The following is a 17,152-nucleotide window of genomic DNA, read 5'->3' on the forward strand; positions in this document are numbered from 1 at the left end:
AAAACAATTTAGAAAATGGGAATAGGAACATACATATCGATAATTACCCTAAATGTAAATGGACTAAATGCTCCCACCAGGAGACATAGATTGGTTGAATGGATACAAAAACAAGACCCATATATATGCTGTCTACAAGAGACCCACTTCAGACCTAGAGACACATACAGACTGAAAGTAAGGGGATGGAAAAAGATATTCCGTGCAAATGGAAACCAAAAGAAAGCTGGAGCAGCAATTCTCATCTGAGACAAAATACACTTTAAAATAAAGACTATTAGAAGAGACAAAGAAGGACACTACATAATGATCAAGGGATCGATCCAAGAAGAAGATATAACAATTGTAAATATTTATGCACCCAACATAGGAGCAGCTCAATATACAAGGCAAATACTAACAACCATAAAAGGGGAAATCGACAGTAACACATTCATAGTAGGGGACTTTAACACCCCACTTTCACCAATGGACAGATCATCCAAAATGAAAATAAATAAGGAAACACAAGCTTTAAATGATACATTAAATAAGATGGACTTAATTGATATTTATAGGACACTCCATCCAAAAAGAACAGAATACACATTTTTCTCAAGTGCTCATGGAACATTCTCCAGGATAGATCATATCTTGGGTCACAAATCAAGCCTTGGTAAATTTAAGAAAGTTGAAATTGTATCAAGTATCTTTTCCAACCACAACGCCATGAGACTAGATATCAATTACAGGAAAGACCTGTAAGAAATACAAACACATGGAGGCTAAACAATACACTACTTAATAACGAAGTGATCACTGAAGAAATCAAAGAGGAAATCAAAAAATACCTACAAACAAACGACAATGGAGACACAACAACCCAAAACCTATGGGATGCAGCAAAAGCAGTTCTAAGAGGGAAGTTTATAGCAATACAAGCCCACCTTAAGAAGCAGGAAACATCTCGAATAAACAACCTAACCTTGCACCTCAAGCAATTAGAGAAAGAAGAACAAAAAAAACCAAGGTTAGCAGAAGGAAAGAAATCACAAAAATCAGATCAGAAATAAATGAAAAAGAAATGAAGGAAACGATAGCAAAGTTCAATAAAACTAAAAGCTGGTTCTTTGAGAAGATAAACAAAATAGATAAACCATTAGCCAGACTCATCAAGAAAAAAAGGGAGAAGACTCAAATCAACAGAATTAGAAATGAAAAAGGAGAAGTAACAACAGACACTGCAGAAATAAAAAAGATCATGAGAGATTACTACAAGCAACTCTATGCCAATAAAATGGACAACCTGGAAGAAATGGACAAATTCTTAGAAATGCACAACCTGCCAAGACTGAATCAGGAAGAAATAGAAAATATGAACAGACCAATCACAAGCACTGAAATCGAAACTGTGATTTACAACCTTCCAACAAACAAAAGCCCAGGACCAGATGGCTTCACAGCCGAATTCTATCAAACATTTACAGAAGAGCTAACACCTATCCTTCTCAAACTCTTCCAAAATATAGCAGAGGGAGGAACACTCCCAAATTCCTTCTATGAGGCCACCATCACCTTGATACCAAAACCAGACAAGGATGTCACAAAGAAAGAAAACTACAGGCCAATATCACTGATGCAAAAATCCTCAACAAAATACTAGCAAACAGAATCCAACAGCACATTAAAAGGATCATACACCATGATCAAGTGGGGTTTATTCCAGGAATGCAAGGATTCTTCAATATATGCAAATCTATCAATGTGATATACCATATTAACAAATTGAAGGCGAAAAACCATATGATCATCTCAATAGATGCAGAGAAAGCTTTCGACAAAATTCAACACCCATTTATGATAAAAACCCTGCAGAAAGTAGGCATAGAGGGAACTTTCCTCAACATAATAAAGGCCATATATGACAAGCCCACAACCAACATCATCCTCAATGGTGAAAAACTGAAAGCATTTCCACTAAGATCAGGAACAAGACAAGGTTGCCCACTCTCACCACTCTTATTCAACATAGTTTTGGAAGTTTTAGCCACAGCAATCAGAGAAGAAAAGGAAATAAAAGGAATCCAAATCGGAAAAGAAGAAGTAAAGTTTTCACTGTTTGCAGATGACATGATACTATACATAGAGAATCCTAAAGATGCTCCCAGAAAACTACTAGAGCTAATCAATGAATTTGGTAAAGTAGCAGGATACAAAATTAATGCACAGAAGTCTCTGGCATTCCTATACACTAATGATGAAAAATCTGAAAGTGAAATCAAGAAAACACTCCCATTTACCTCTGCAATAAAAAGAATAAAATATCTAGGAATAAACCTACCTAAGGAGACAAAAGTCCTGTATGGAGAAAATTATCAGACACTGATGAAAGAAACTAAAGATGAAACAAATAGATGTACAGATATACCATGTTCTTGGATGGGAAGAATCAACATTGTGAAAATGACTCTACTACCCAAAGCAATCTACAGATTCAATGCAATCCCTATCAAACTACCACTGGCATTTTTCACAGAACTAGAACAAAAAATTTCACAATTTGTATAGAAACACAAAAGACCCCGAATAGCCAAAGCAATCTTGAGAACGAAAAATGGAGCTGGAGGAATCAGGCTCCCTGACTTCAGACTATACTACAAAGCTACAGTAATCAAGACAGTATGGTAGTGGCACAAAAATAGAAAGATAGATCAATGGAACAGGATAGAAAGCCCAGAGATAAACCCACGCACATATGGTCATCTTATCTTTGATAAAGGAGGCAGGAATGTACAGTGGAGAAAGGACAGCCTCTTCAATAAGTGGTGCTGGGAAAGCTGGACAGGTACATGTAAAAGTATGAGATTAGATCACTCCCTAACACCATACACAAAAATAAGCTCAAAATGGATTAAAGACCTAAATGTAAGGCCAGAAACTATCAAACTCTTAGAGGAAAACATAGGCAGAACACTCTATGACATAAATCACAGCAAGATCCTTTTTGACCCACCTCCTGGAGAAATGGAAATAAAAACAAAAATAAACAAATGGGACCTAATGAAACTTCAAAGCTTTTGCACAGCAAAGGAAACCATAAACAAGACCAAAAGACAACCCTCAGAATGGGAGAAAATATTTGCAAATGAAGCAACTGACAAAGGATTAATTTCGAAAATTTACAAGCAGCTCATGCAGCTCAATAACAAAAAAACAAACAACCCAATCCAAAAATGGGCAGAAGACCTAAGTAGACATTTCTCCAAAGAAGATATACAGACTGCCAACAAACACATGAAAGAATGCTCAACATCATTAATCATTAGAGAAATGCAAATCAAAACTACAATGAGATATCATCTCACATCAGTCAGAATGGCCATCATCAAAAAATCTAGAAACAATAAATGCCGGAGAGGGTGTGGAGAAAAGGGAACACTCTTGCACTGCTGGTGGGAATGTGAATTGGCTCAGCCACTATGGAGAACAGTATGGAGGTTCCTTAAAAAACTACAAATAGAACTACCATATGACCCAGCAATCCCACTACTGGGCATATACCCTGAGAAAACCATAATTCAAAAAGAGTCATGTACCAAAATGTTCATTGCAGCTCTATTTACAATAGCCCAGAGATGGAAACAACCTAAGTGCCCATCATCGGATGAATGGATAAAGATGATGTGGCACATATGTACAATGGAATATTACTCAGCCATAATAAGAAACGAAATTGAGTTATTTGTAATGAGGTGGATAGACCTAGAATCTGTCATACAGAGTGAAGTAAGTCAGAAAGAGAAAGAACAAATACCGTATGCTAACACATATATATGGAATTTAAGAAAAAAAAATGTCATGAAGAACCTAGGGGTAAGACAAGAATAAAGACACAGACCTACTGGAGAACAGACTTGAGGATATGGGGAGGGGGAAGGGTGAGCTGTGACAGGGCGAGAGAGAGGCATGGACATATATACACTAACAAACGTAAGGTAGACAGCTAGTGGGAAGCAGCCGCATGGCACAGGGATATTGGCTCGGTGCTTTGTGACCGCCTGGAGGGGTGGGATAGGGAGGGTGGGAGGGAGGGAGATGCAAGAGGTAAGAGATATGGGAACATATGTATATGTATAACTGATTCACTTTGTTATAAAGCAGAAACTAACACACCATTGTAAAGCAATTATACCCCAATAAAGATGTCAAAATAAAATAAAATAAATTACAGAAGACATTTGGCAATTAAAAAACACACTTAAAAATAATGTATGGGTCAAGGAGAAATTAATAAAGAAATTATAAAACATTTCAAAGTAAACGATAATTAAAATATAACACCAAAATTTGTGGGATACAGCTAAGGCAATGCTTAGAGGGAAATTTATAGCTTTTAGTACATATATAAGAAAACTCAAAAATCAATGACCTAACATTCCACCTCAGGAAACTAGAGAAAGAAAAGCAAAAAAACCCAAAACTCAGAGTAAGTAGAAGAAAGCAAATTAAAAAAATAAAATAATAAAACAATAATAGAATTAGTGTAAATAATAAAAATGAAAGCAAGACTCAGTGAAATAAAAAGCCAGCAAAACAACAGAAAAATTATCAAAGCCAAAACCTTATTCTTTGAAAAGATCAACAAAATGGATGCCCTCCTAGCTAGGCCAATCAAGAAACAAAAGAGAGACAATACAAATCTTCAGTGTCAGGAATTAAAATAGATCCTACAGAGTTATGTCAACAAATTTTACAATTTAGAAGAAATGTATAAATTCTATGAAAGGTACAAAGTTACAAAACTTAGTAAAGAAGAAAGACACAACCCTCTATTTATTAAGGGAATTGAATTCACAGTTAAAAATTTTTCCACTAAGAAAATTACAGGCCCAGATACTTCATTGGTGAGTTCCAGCAAACATTTAAGGAAGAAATAATACTAATTCTACACAAAATATTTCTGAAAATAGAAGAGACCAAAATACTTCCCAGTTTATTATATGAAGTCAGCAATAATTTAGTACTTTGGTAAGAATCAGAAACCAATGTCTTGGTAACGAAAGTCCTTCACACTTGTGAAAAATGCTGCATGGTCTGGCTGGTACATTTGGCCTAAATCCCTTAATAGGACTCTGTTACACCAGAAACTCCTTGTTGGGTATGGGGAAGAGTCTACCTTAATCTCTGTACTTAGGTAGAAAACCAGGAAATTAATTCACTCTGCATGAGAATTCCAAAGGGTAAGATGTTGCTTAGATATTTTAGAAAGACTGAGAACAAGGTAAGGGCTCCAGGAAAAAAAATTCAGCTATCAGTTATGTAGCTGAACCAGGACAGAGACCTCTTCTCACAGCACCAAGGTAGAAGGTTTCAGAGTGTCAGCAGACTATTTCACATTATCATTTGAGATCCTAAAACCCATGATTTATGAACTAATTTATGAGCTGAGGACAGGGCCAGGCCAGACTTGATAAGACCTGCCCTTAAGAAGGTCTGACATTAAAAAGGGAGATTCAGGCAGTGCTGGACAAAGGGATATTATCATTAAATCCATCCATCCAGAGCGGGAGAGGAGCAGAGGGTGTTGGTCCCACCCACTCGGGCCCTGGAAGCCTGCTGGGCTCCCACGTGGTGTCCCCTGCCCTCTGCGACTACAGGCGGGAGGCAGGCCTGGGCCCCTCTGTTCTGTTGAGCTTAAGCCCCAACCCCCCACACCTCCCAGGGCCTTTTCCACCCCTGTGGGTCCTAAGCATAGGCCCTGCCCACTGCCCAAACCCTACCCCTGCTTAGGCCCCGCCCTCCACAGCCAAGGCCTTTTCCACCTTTTTTTTTTTTTCCTCCTCCTCTTTCTTACTACTGTGGTTCTTTTCTACTTTCTGGTTGTTGGTTCATCTATATTTTTATTTTTACATTCTTTCTAACATATCTGTTAGTTTCCTAGTCTAATTTTATTTTTTACTTGTTATTTTTCTCCATTTTTTTTTGCTGCCCCACACGCAGCTTGTGGGATCTTGGTTCACAAGCCGGGGTTAGGGCTGAAGTTCCTGCAGTGGGAGCTCCGAATCTGAACCACTGGACTAACAGAGAACCTCAGACACCACAGGGAATACTCATCAGAGTGAGGTCTCCCAGAGGTCCTCATCTTGGCACCAAGACCCAGCTCTAAGCAACAGCTTACAAGCTCCAGTGTTGGAAGCCTCAGGCCAAACAACCAGTAAGGCAGGAACACAATCCCACTCATTAAAAAACAAAAAATGAGATGGCAAAAAACATGTCACAGATGAAGGAGCAAGGTAAAATCCTATAAGACCAAATAAATGAAGAGGAAAAAGGCAACCTACCTGAGAAAGAATTCAGAGTAATGATAGTAAAGATGATCCAGAATCTCAGAAATAGAATGGAGGCATGGATTGAGAAAATACAGGAAATGTTTAACAAAGATCTAGAAGAACTAAAGAACAAACAGAGATGAACAACACAATAACTGAAATGAAAAATACACTAGAAGGAATCAATAACAGAATAACTGGGGCAGAAGAATGAATAAGTGAGCTGGAAGACAAAATGGTGGAAATAACTGCCAAGGAGCAGAATAAAGATAAAAGAATGAAAAGAAAATCTCAGAGACCTCTGGGACAACACTAAATGCACCAACATTCACATTACAGGGGTCCCAGAAGAAGAAGAGAAAAAGATAGGGTGTGAGAAAATATTTGAAGAGATTATAGTGGAAAACTTCCCTAACATAGGAAAGGAAATAGTCACCCAAGTTCAGGAAGCACAGAGAGTCCTATACAGGGTTAACCCTAGGAGAAACACACTAAGACACACATCAATCAAACTAACAAAAATTAAATTCAGAGAAAAAATATTAAAAGCAGCAAGGGAAAAAACAAAAATAACATACAAAGGAATCCCCATAAGGTTATCAGCTGATCTTTCAGCAGAAACTCTGCAGGCCAGAAGGGAGAGGCAGGATATACTTAAAGTGATGAAAGAGAAAAACCTACGACCAAGATTACTCTACCCAGCAAGGATCTCATTCAGATTCGACAGAGAAATCAAAAGCTTTTCACAAAAGCAAAAGCTAAGAGAATTCAGCACCAACAAACCAGCTTTACAGCAAATGCTAAAGAAACTTCTCTAGACAAGAAACACAAGAGAAGAAAAAGACCCACAAAAACAAACCCAAAACAATTAAGAAAATGGTAATAGGAACATACATATCGATAATAACCTTGAATGTAAATGGATTAAATCTCCCAACCAAAAGACACAGACTGGCTGAATGGATACAAAAACAAGACCCATATATATGCTGTCTACAAGAAACCCACTTCAGACCTAGAGACACATACAGACTGAAAGTGAAGGGATGGAAAAAGATATTCCATGCAAATCAAAAGAAAGCTGGAGTAGCAATACTCATATCAGATAAAACAGACTTTAAAATAAAGACTAACAGAGACCTTATCTCTGTTACAAGAGACAAGGAAGGACACTACATAATGATCAAGGGATCAATCCAAGAAGAAGATATAACAATTAGAAATGTTTATGCATCCAACATAGGAGCACCTCAATACATAAGGCAAATGCTAATAACCATGAAAGAGGAAATCGACAGTGACGTAAGAATAGTAGGGGACTTTAACACCTCACTTACACCAATGGACAGATCATCCAAACAGAAGAGAAATAAGGAAACACAAGCTTTAAATGACACAATAGACCAGATAGATTTAACTGATATTTATAGAACATTCCACCCAAAAGAGGCAGAATACACTTTCTTCTTAAGTGCACACGGAACATTCTCCAGGACAGATCACATCTTAGGTCACAAATCAAGCCTTGGAAAATTTAAGAAAATTGAAATCATAACAAGCATCTTTTCTGACTACAACGCTATGAGACTGGAAATCAGTTACAGGAAAAAAACTGAAAAAACCCACAAATACATGGAGGCTAAACAGTGTGCTACTAGATAAGCAAGAGATTACTGAAGAAATCCAAGAAGAAATAAAAAAAATACATAAAAACAAATAACAAAAACACGACGACCCAAAACCTACAGGGCACAGCAAAAGCAGTTTTAAAAGGGAAGTTTATAGCAATTCAATCTCACCTCAGGAAACAAGAAAAATCTCAAATAAACAATCTAACCCTACACCTAAAGCAGCTAGAGAAAGAAAAACAAAGAAAACCCAAAGTCAGTAGAAGGAGAGAAGTCATAAAAATCAGAGCAGAAATAAATGAAATAGAAATGAAAAAACAATAGCAAAGATCAATAAAACTAAAAGCTGGTTCTTTGAGAAGATAAACAAAATTGATGTACCCTTAGCCAGACTCATCAAGAAAAAAAGGGAGAGGACACAAATCAATAAAATTAGAAATGAAAAAGGAGAAATCACAACTGACACCACAGAAATACAAAGGATTATAAGAGACTACTGCAAACAACTATATGCCAATAAAATGGACAGCCATGAAAAAATGGACAAATTCTTGGAAAGGTACAATTTTCCAAGACTGAACCAGGAAGAATTAGAAAATATAAACAGACCTATCACAAGGAATGAAATTGAAACTGTAATTAAAAATCTTCCAACAAACAAAAGTTCAGGACCAGATGGCTTTACAGGTGAATTCTATCAAACATTTAGAGAAGAAGAGAATGGACTTGAGGACATGGGGAGGAGGAGGCGGAAGCTGGGGCAAAGTGAGAGTAGCAGCGACATATATACACTACCAAATATAAAATAGATAGCTAGTGGGAAGCAGCAGCATAGCACAGGGAGATCAACTTGGGGCTTTGCGACGACCTAGAGGGGTGGGATAGGGAGGGTGGGAGGGAGAGACACAAGGGGGAGGGGATATGGGGATATATGTATGCATATGGCTGATTCAGTTTGTTGTACAACAGGAACCAACACAGTATTGTGAAGCAATTATACTCCAATAAAGATCTATAAAACAAAATTTGAAAAAAAAGAAAAATATAAATCATCCAGGAAAATACTGCAAAGCACTAGAAACTAAAAAGTAGACAATCCTGTGTCAGAAACATAGGGAGTGGAGAAAAGTGGAAATGGAAAAACAAACGAGAAGCAAACTAAAGTTTTTCAGGAGAGTGATATAATCATATTTTTTGGAAAGATAACTCTAATGGTGGTGTGGACAGGAAGACTTAAGCAGAAATCCTTGTTATAAGAGTCCAAGCAAGAGGAGATAGACCTCTAAAATAAAATACAATACGGAGAAATCATGGATTTACCAGACATGCCTCAGAGAAATTGAAAGAATTTAATGTACATTTTGTAAATGAATTGGTTTCCCCAGGACCTGCTCTTCTCTAGGTGAATAGTAAAAATTAGATTCTGAAACTATATTTAGGATTAGAACTAAACATGTCAATATTCCACTAAGCTACCTAACACCACGATGCCCAGACAGAGCCAGTCATCTTTTAAAAATCCTATTACAAAATTCTTCACTTTCCCTTCTATCTGCAATCTATGATATCCTTCCACATATGTTATCCAATTTAATCCTCAAACAGCTCACGATCATTTTATGGGTGAGAAAATTGAAGCTCAGAAAGGTGAAATAATTTATCCAAATCAAGCATCTCTAAGTGGTAGACCCAGGACTCAAAACTTAAGTCCAGCTCTCTTTCCACTGCACTGTATTAGAGAAGCCCATTAAAGACCTTGTAGACCCTACAGGAAGGAGCCAGACCAGGTGTGAAGATGGGTCATTATCAGCATAGAGATGATAGTAACTTCCGTGTTCCAGGACTAGAGATAAAATGACTAAAACACAGAATCTGCTCTTAAAGAACTTATAGTAAGGGAATTAAACAAGTCACCCTTTCTGTCGTATAAACTTAGATATGCACTCTTTAAAAATTATTTTACCTAAAGTTAATAATCAAGACCCTAAGTGTATATTATAATCTTTACTCACGTTCTGATGCAGATCTAGAAGAATGAGACTGCCTTCCATCACTCTTTGATCTCTCTGATTTCCTCCCATCAGTATCCTGATCATCTGGTTCCTTCATTTTCTCTGTAAGCAAAAAATTGAGACAGAGACAGGGATAGAGCTGTAAAGTAGAAATCATTAACAGATTATTTTCCCCCTAAACAAATTCCATGAGCACCAAACACCACGTGTGTTGACAATCTGTGTGTTTGCAAGGTATCAGAAATGACTTCACCAGCTGGAGGGCACAGCCATCATCAGAGACCTCCGTAGAATGGCAAAATGTAGTCAGATATCCCTTCCTCCAGGCAAACTTGTCATCGTGGTGCCCTCTGGTTTTCCAGAAGTCCACAGTGAAACACCACCCAAGCCTATCTCTTCTCTAAATGCTCCACATTAAAATTAACCCTTTGCCATCCTTCCTTTGGTTCATCCCCTCCTCTTCCCCCTCCCATCATCAAAGTCCCCTGGTGTTACTAATCAATTTCAATTTTTAAATATTTGTTGAGGATAACTTCTATGTGTCAAATCTTATGTTAGGCACTAAATTGTAGTACTGAACTAGAAAGATACGATCCTTAACTCAGTGGAGCTTTTTTAGAAATATAGGTATTAAACAAGTAATTAAAATACAATGAGTGCTACAAAAAAAAAAGGGGTGCTGTGGGCACATACAGCAAGAAGATTAAACTATGTCTGGGGTTAAGGAAGAGGCATTTGAGACACAGGTACTGAGTAGACGTTGGCCAGGCATAAAATGGGAAAGATTATTGGCAGAGAGAGCTTCTAAGAGAGGCTTATGTCTGTGAAGGCCTGAGAACAGTCTATTGGCTAGAGCAGGAGAGTGAAATGGACATTGATGAGGAAACGGGTAGCAGATCATCAAATTGTCTCTAAGCTTTGCTAAGGAGTTTAGAACTTATTTCTATGGTAATTGAAAGCCATTGAAGGTTTTTAAGGAGGGGAGTGACACGAGAGGTCTTCTCTGTCCTCTCTCTCTATGGCAGCTCTTGTAGATGAGAATATCTACTATGTCTTCCTTCTAAGTCTTCATTTCTCCGCACTAAACATCCCGTGTTTCCTCAAGATTCTTCTATGGCACAGCTGGCAGGTAGGGCAGTAGTTCTGTTTGGATGAGATCTGTGGTTACATTCAGGTTTGAATCCCAGTTTTGCCACAGAACTAGCTAATTACTTTACATCAATTCCTCAATTGTAAAATGGGAGTGAAGAAAAAACTATGTATAAGGCTGCTATGCGAATTAACTGAACTAGTGCATTATTATACCTTCCTGGTCTCTCAAGAAAGACTACTATGCCCAAAGCAGCCAGGATCTACACTACATGATCAGTGCATGAGAGTGCAGGATGACAACTACCCACCTTCATCTGGACATTAGGGTTTATACCATCTGTTTCCTTGCACTGGCATCATGATACCCTCTCTTGATTTTTGTGTTTGTTTTCATTTTTTTAGAATTAAGGGATTGAGAAGTTGTATTGTAACCTGATGAGGCTTTGATGTCAGAGACTTGTTTGGCAAAGAAAAAAGGTTTACTTGGCCAAGGGCCAAGCCCCTAGCATCCCTTAACCTGTCAGTCCTTTTATATGTACAATGGGGAAGATAAGGTTGTCTGGCAGAGTTATTATAAGTATTAAATGAGATCTTTTATACCCACAGTTCTCAACTCTGGCTTTACTTTAGAATCACTTGGAAACTTTTTACAATGTACCATTCTCGGGGTCTCACTCTCTATATAATTCTTTTGTGGAGCCAAAGAATAGGAACCAGAGTTAAGGACCATGGGTTTATATCAAGCTCTTCGTAGGTACTGGAAAATGGTAGTTTGACTATAATTACTACACATTCTCTTTAATACAGCTAGGGCTCAATAAATATGATCACAGAATCTTGAGAGTTGAAAGAGGGTTAATTTGGTCCAATCCTCCCACCCAGTATAAGTCACGCATCAACAACTCAAGCCCAGGCTAAGAGTATTGGCTAGAATCACACTGACTGGGCTCAAAGCCTGGCTCTTCCTCTTACTATTATAGTTGTGAGGTATTAAACAAGTATTTAACCTCTCTGTGCCTTCTCATCTGTAAAGTGCAGTACCTACTTCACAAGGTGGTTCTGAGATCTCAATGATTTAATACAGTAAAGCTTTCAAAGAACAGTGCCTTTCACTCAGTAGGTAAAATAGTTGAAGGGATGAATGTTTTAATTCCTGAATTAGGGAACAAATGAAGGAACACACCAAGAGACAGTCAGCTTTAATTTAAACATTTCAGGTAAGAGGGTGAGCACATTCTGTTAATGTTCTCAGCTCTAGTTCTTAGGAAGTTCATTTTATATTATATGAAATCTTCCTCCCTGCAACTTGGATCTATTTGGCCCTATTCTTCTGGGGACACACAGAATAAGTTTTCCTGTTTACTATAGCCGTTCAAATAATTAGCTAGTTAACTTTCCTACCCAGATCCTCTCTTTTCCCAAATAAAGCATCCCAATTCTTTCAACTATTTCTCACTAACATGTTTTCAACTCCTCTCAACATCTGGATAGCTCAAAAACTTAATTCCCAATCCATCATATATCCCTCCCAATTTTGTATGTCCTCTGAAGGATCTGGACACTTTCCAGAAGATATGAACCATCACTTTATCCGTTGGGAACATTATATTCTTTCAAGGCAGCCTAATATTACATTATCTTGCCAGGGTCTGGGGGGTGGGCAGGCTCCTCATATACTGACTCGTAATAATCCATTTGTAACCAGCTAGAATGACTATACCTTATTTCTGTATGCCTAACCATGTCCTATCTTATACAACTGAACTAGCTAGGTTTGGAAGTCTATTTGCAGAACTACCTTAAATCTATTTTCATTAGACTCAGGCTTATTGGTCCAGCCTATGGTTAATTCTGTTAACCAACTCATTAGGTAGACTGTGAAGTTTTGAGTCAACCCTGAGGAAGTGTAAAGAAAAGAGAAAATTATAGTACACAGTGTTGCAGAGTGTGTGTTGCTAGAAGGAGGTTGTCTGGAAGCTGGACAGAGGGCTCCCCAAGATGACATTACTCAAGATTCATTCCTTAGATGCCAGGGTCGGTCCCCACTCTCACAAACTCAAACACTCCATCTCAGCAGTGTGCCAGAGCTGGTCACGCTGAGATTCATAGAGATTCCTGTATAAAAACAGACACTGTTTTTACTTTACAGTGTGAAATAACAACTGTGGAGAGAATAACAGCTTGTGTGTTTTTAATGTTTACCATGTGTGGAGCACAGTTCTGAGGATTCTACACATACTGTTTCATATATTTCTCAAAACTCTATGAGTTAGGTGCATTTTACAGATCAGATAGCAGAGCAGTTACTATTTGAATCTTTCCCTCTCACCCAACTCATGCAATTGACTTCCAAGTCCTGTTGCCCAGTGTCCAGTTATTAAGCCTTTTGAATTCATCCTCTCCCTTCTAGTCCCACTGTCCCCATCCTAGTTCTGGTCCTCATACTGTCTCACCTCTACCATTACCACAGCCTCATTCTCTCCCTTCTCTGGTCCATTTGTACACTGCCTCTTATATTCCTAAAACACAGCTTTTAATGTGCCACTCTTCTTGTTTAAAACCTTTAATGGCTCCTCATTGCCACAGAACAAGAACTCAGATTCCTTGGTGTGGCACAGAGGTCCTTCATCTTAGGGTCTGTAATTCATCTCTTGTCACCTTCCCCTTTCCTGGATCCTCCTCAGCCCCTCCTCCTTCTCAAAAGCTTTAGTCAGTAGCCACCTTGGACAACTCACAATTGGCCGGGCATGCTGAGTACTTGTATGCTACTATATCTACTTGTATGCAACAAGGATTTATTGTGCACCTACCGTGTCTTGCATGTGCTACACACTTACTTGACCTGCATTATCCTATTTAATTGTAACAGGAACCCCATGAAGTAAGCACTACCACCTTCCCTACTTAGATGAGGAATCTAAAGTGCAGAAGGTCAACTTGCCAAGTGTCACACTTAACAGGTCTGGGTGGCTTGTTGACCCCAGAACCCAGGCACTTTCCCACAGACTCCCTGTTCCTGGCTCAGCCCGGTCCAACTCGGACTCCTGCCGTCGTCTGTCCTCCTCCCCAGCTGGATCATGAGCTCCTTGCAGGCAGGAACAGAGTCCACGTTATATCTAAAGTGTGTAGCCCCATGCCTGCGAACGCTGTCAATTCAAATGTTTGTCGAACTGATCCATAGAAATAAGAAATGTGTCTCAGCAAAGCCCGGAGAACCCTAGTTCAGCCTAAGAGAAGTCCAAATGGGGTCGACTGATTCCTGACTCGCCAACAGATTTGAGGGGGAGGTTGTGGGAACTGCCAGGCTGCTGGGGTCAAAACTTACCTAAGGCACCGACCTCCGCCGCGCGTTCCCAGTCACGGCGTCTGCCCCAGGTCTCCGTTTACTGCGGTTACCACGGCAACGCCATCCCGCCTCCCGGGTGGGCGGAGAGGGGCGGGCCGAGAGGCGCAGGCGCCGCCCCAAGGCCGCTTTCTGGGAAATGCCAAGGCGGTGGCAGGGGTACCCTTGACCTCGCTTGCCCTCTGGCCCGGCTATTTCGTGGCCCATGACTCAGGATCAAGGCCAAACAGAAAGCCCGGCATTCTACCAGCTTATTATCCCCGTTTAATTTTTATGTCTAGTTTATATTATTATCCTAAGGATGATACATTGATGACTTTCGAGGATATGCCCAATAATACAAAATGGCTCAAAGGTGCCCTGATCACACGCCGTCATCAGCAAAAATACGTCGCGGGGCGATTTTTGTTTTATTTATTTTACGCTATGTTATCTCTGTTGACTTTAAGAGTAAGTATTTTATGTTGTGGGCTCCTTGGTCACAGGACTCCAGGTGCACAAAATATAGGCCTAGCTTGACAGATTTTTTCGGTTTAGCAGTTTGCTCTCCAAATGCTCTGTGGCACAGCCAGCAATCATTATTATTTTTAAGTACCTAACTAATGTTACTGGTTACAAAACATTGTTTTTAAATGGCTACAGCCTCGCAATAATATGACAAAGAATTTTGTATCCAGAATATGTAAAGACTCTTATAATTCAATAACAAAAAAACTAACCACCTAGGACTTTGAATACCTCACCACATCAGATGTATGAGCAGTCAATAAACACATGGAAAGATACATAACAGTAGGTCCCAGGGAGATGCACACCACAATGCACGCATTCCATATCTACTGGGATGGGTAAAAGTTTTAAAACTGCCAGCACCAAATGTGGAAGGATGTGGAGCAAATGGAACTCTCATATAATGCTGTTGAAAACGTAAAGTAGCACGACCACTTTGGAAAAACGTTTGGCAATTTCTTTAAAAGTTAAACATTTACCAAGCGATTCCATGTCCCAGGTATTTTCCCAAGAGAATAAAAAATTTCCATCCATACAAAGCCTTATGCGTGAATGTTCATAGCAGCCATATTCACAATAGCAAAATAATGGAAACCACCCAAATGGTCACTGACAGGTGAATGGATAAATATCTGTACAACAGAATACTACTCAGAAGTAAAAAGGAAGAAACGGATACACACAACATGGATGAATCTCAGGATGAGTGAAAGTAGACAGGCACAAAATATTACAGTGTGTGTGATTTCATTTATATAAAATGCAAACAAATCTATGATGACCAAAAGCAGATCAGTGGTTCCCTAGAGCTGGAGTAAAGGGAGAGATGCACTGCAAAGACACAGGAGGAATCTTCTGGAGATGATAGAAATGGTCTTGTGGTGATAGTTCTGTCTGTATATACAACTGCCAAAGTCCATGAATTGTTCTCTTTAAATGGATGTATGGATGTATTTTGTTGTATATAAATTATTTCTCAATAAAGTTGGTAATAAAAAAGCGGCTGTATTATATTTTGTGTTTATTGATTTCTGTAATGTTACACAACGATTTTCCAAAAACTTTGTACCATGCATTTATTGGTAATATTGAAATGTTCTCTTTAGTCAAGTATTCTCGAGGATTAAAAAACAAGACCATTATCGCGGCTGTTCATTATTAAATAGTATATCCAGGGTGTCAAAAAGTCAGAAAACATAGGATAATCTTACTTTTAAACAGTATGTTCGTTATTTTCAAATAATATGCTCAACATGTTTTATTTCAACCTCCAAACATCTTTAAAGCACTGGATCCAGTTATTAATTTGAGAAAAACACAAATTCACTACAGAATGTCTTTAAAAATCCAGAAGTACAGAGGGAATAGTGTATTTATTTCTACACCAAAAAGCTGGCAGTCATTACTGAATGCTTGTGAGTCAGGTGCTGTTCTTAGCATATTTACACCTATTTACCTCACTTAATTCTCACAACCCTGTAAGAAAGGTATTATCTCTGACTTTCAAATGGGAAAAATGAGATTCATCTGCCCAAGGGACACAGCCCAAGGAACACAGATGACATATGAATCCAAGCTTTCTGATGGCAACACTTGCACCCGTAGCCACTATGCTATATTAGTTACTTCTTTTAAGTTAGCAGAAGTCCAATAATTGTTTTTAAAAAGAGCTTCAAGTCCTGGCTTTACTTCTTATAAGCACTCTGACATTGGGTAGCTTATTCGACCTCTAGAGCTCAATTTCCTCATCTGTAAGGGGGGTGGGTGGCATTTAAACACGTCTAACTCATAGGTTGACTGTGAGATTTAAATGCAATAACGGGCTACTGCGGCTTAGCACGGCGCCTGCCACAGGAACGGCTCAATAAAGGACAGCTATTATTACCATTACGGTGCCTCCATATTGTGTACACCATAAGAGGGCAGCGCAGCATAGGCTCTGGAGAAAGTCTGCCTATGTTCCCATTCTAGCGCCACCACTCCCTGGTTACGTGACCTTGAGAGAGTGCTTACCTCCTCGGATCTAATTTCCTCATCTGCAAAATAAGGATAACAGTACTTACCTCAGGAAGGTGTCATGAAGTCATGCGGCTAGAACAGTGCCTGGCACTTAGCACATACTAGACCATTATTAAATTCTGCTAATCCAAATGATTCTGCCATACAGTGTAGGAGTGATTGTATCATAACTATGGATTTAGCTATCAGTCTAGTTTCTCTCGCAAGCTGCAATTTGGAGAACTGTCAATTTTATTAAAG

The 17,152-nt window shown here is 38.8% G+C and overlaps 1 protein-coding gene across 1 annotated transcript in view; it reads right to left on the minus strand.

Annotated features, from left to right (window-relative positions):
• Positions 1-17,152, minus strand: part of CFAP44 (cilia and flagella associated protein 44) — a 161,258-nt gene that overhangs the window by 138,659 nt on the left and 5,447 nt on the right. The window contains exon 3 of the mRNA XM_029215118.1: positions 9,949-10,050. Coding sequence (XP_029070951.1) covers positions 9,949-10,045 — 97 coding nt within the window. The 5' untranslated portion in view covers positions 10,046-10,050. The remainder of the gene's footprint in view (positions 1-9,948; positions 10,051-17,152) is intronic.

This window comes from Monodon monoceros, unplaced genomic scaffold, assembly GCF_005190385.1.
Source record: "Monodon monoceros isolate NGI ecotype Baffin Bay Population unplaced genomic scaffold, NGI_Narwhal_1 Super_Scaffold_11, whole genome shotgun sequence".
NCBI classification, from domain to species: domain Eukaryota; kingdom Metazoa; phylum Chordata; class Mammalia; order Artiodactyla; family Monodontidae; genus Monodon; species Monodon monoceros.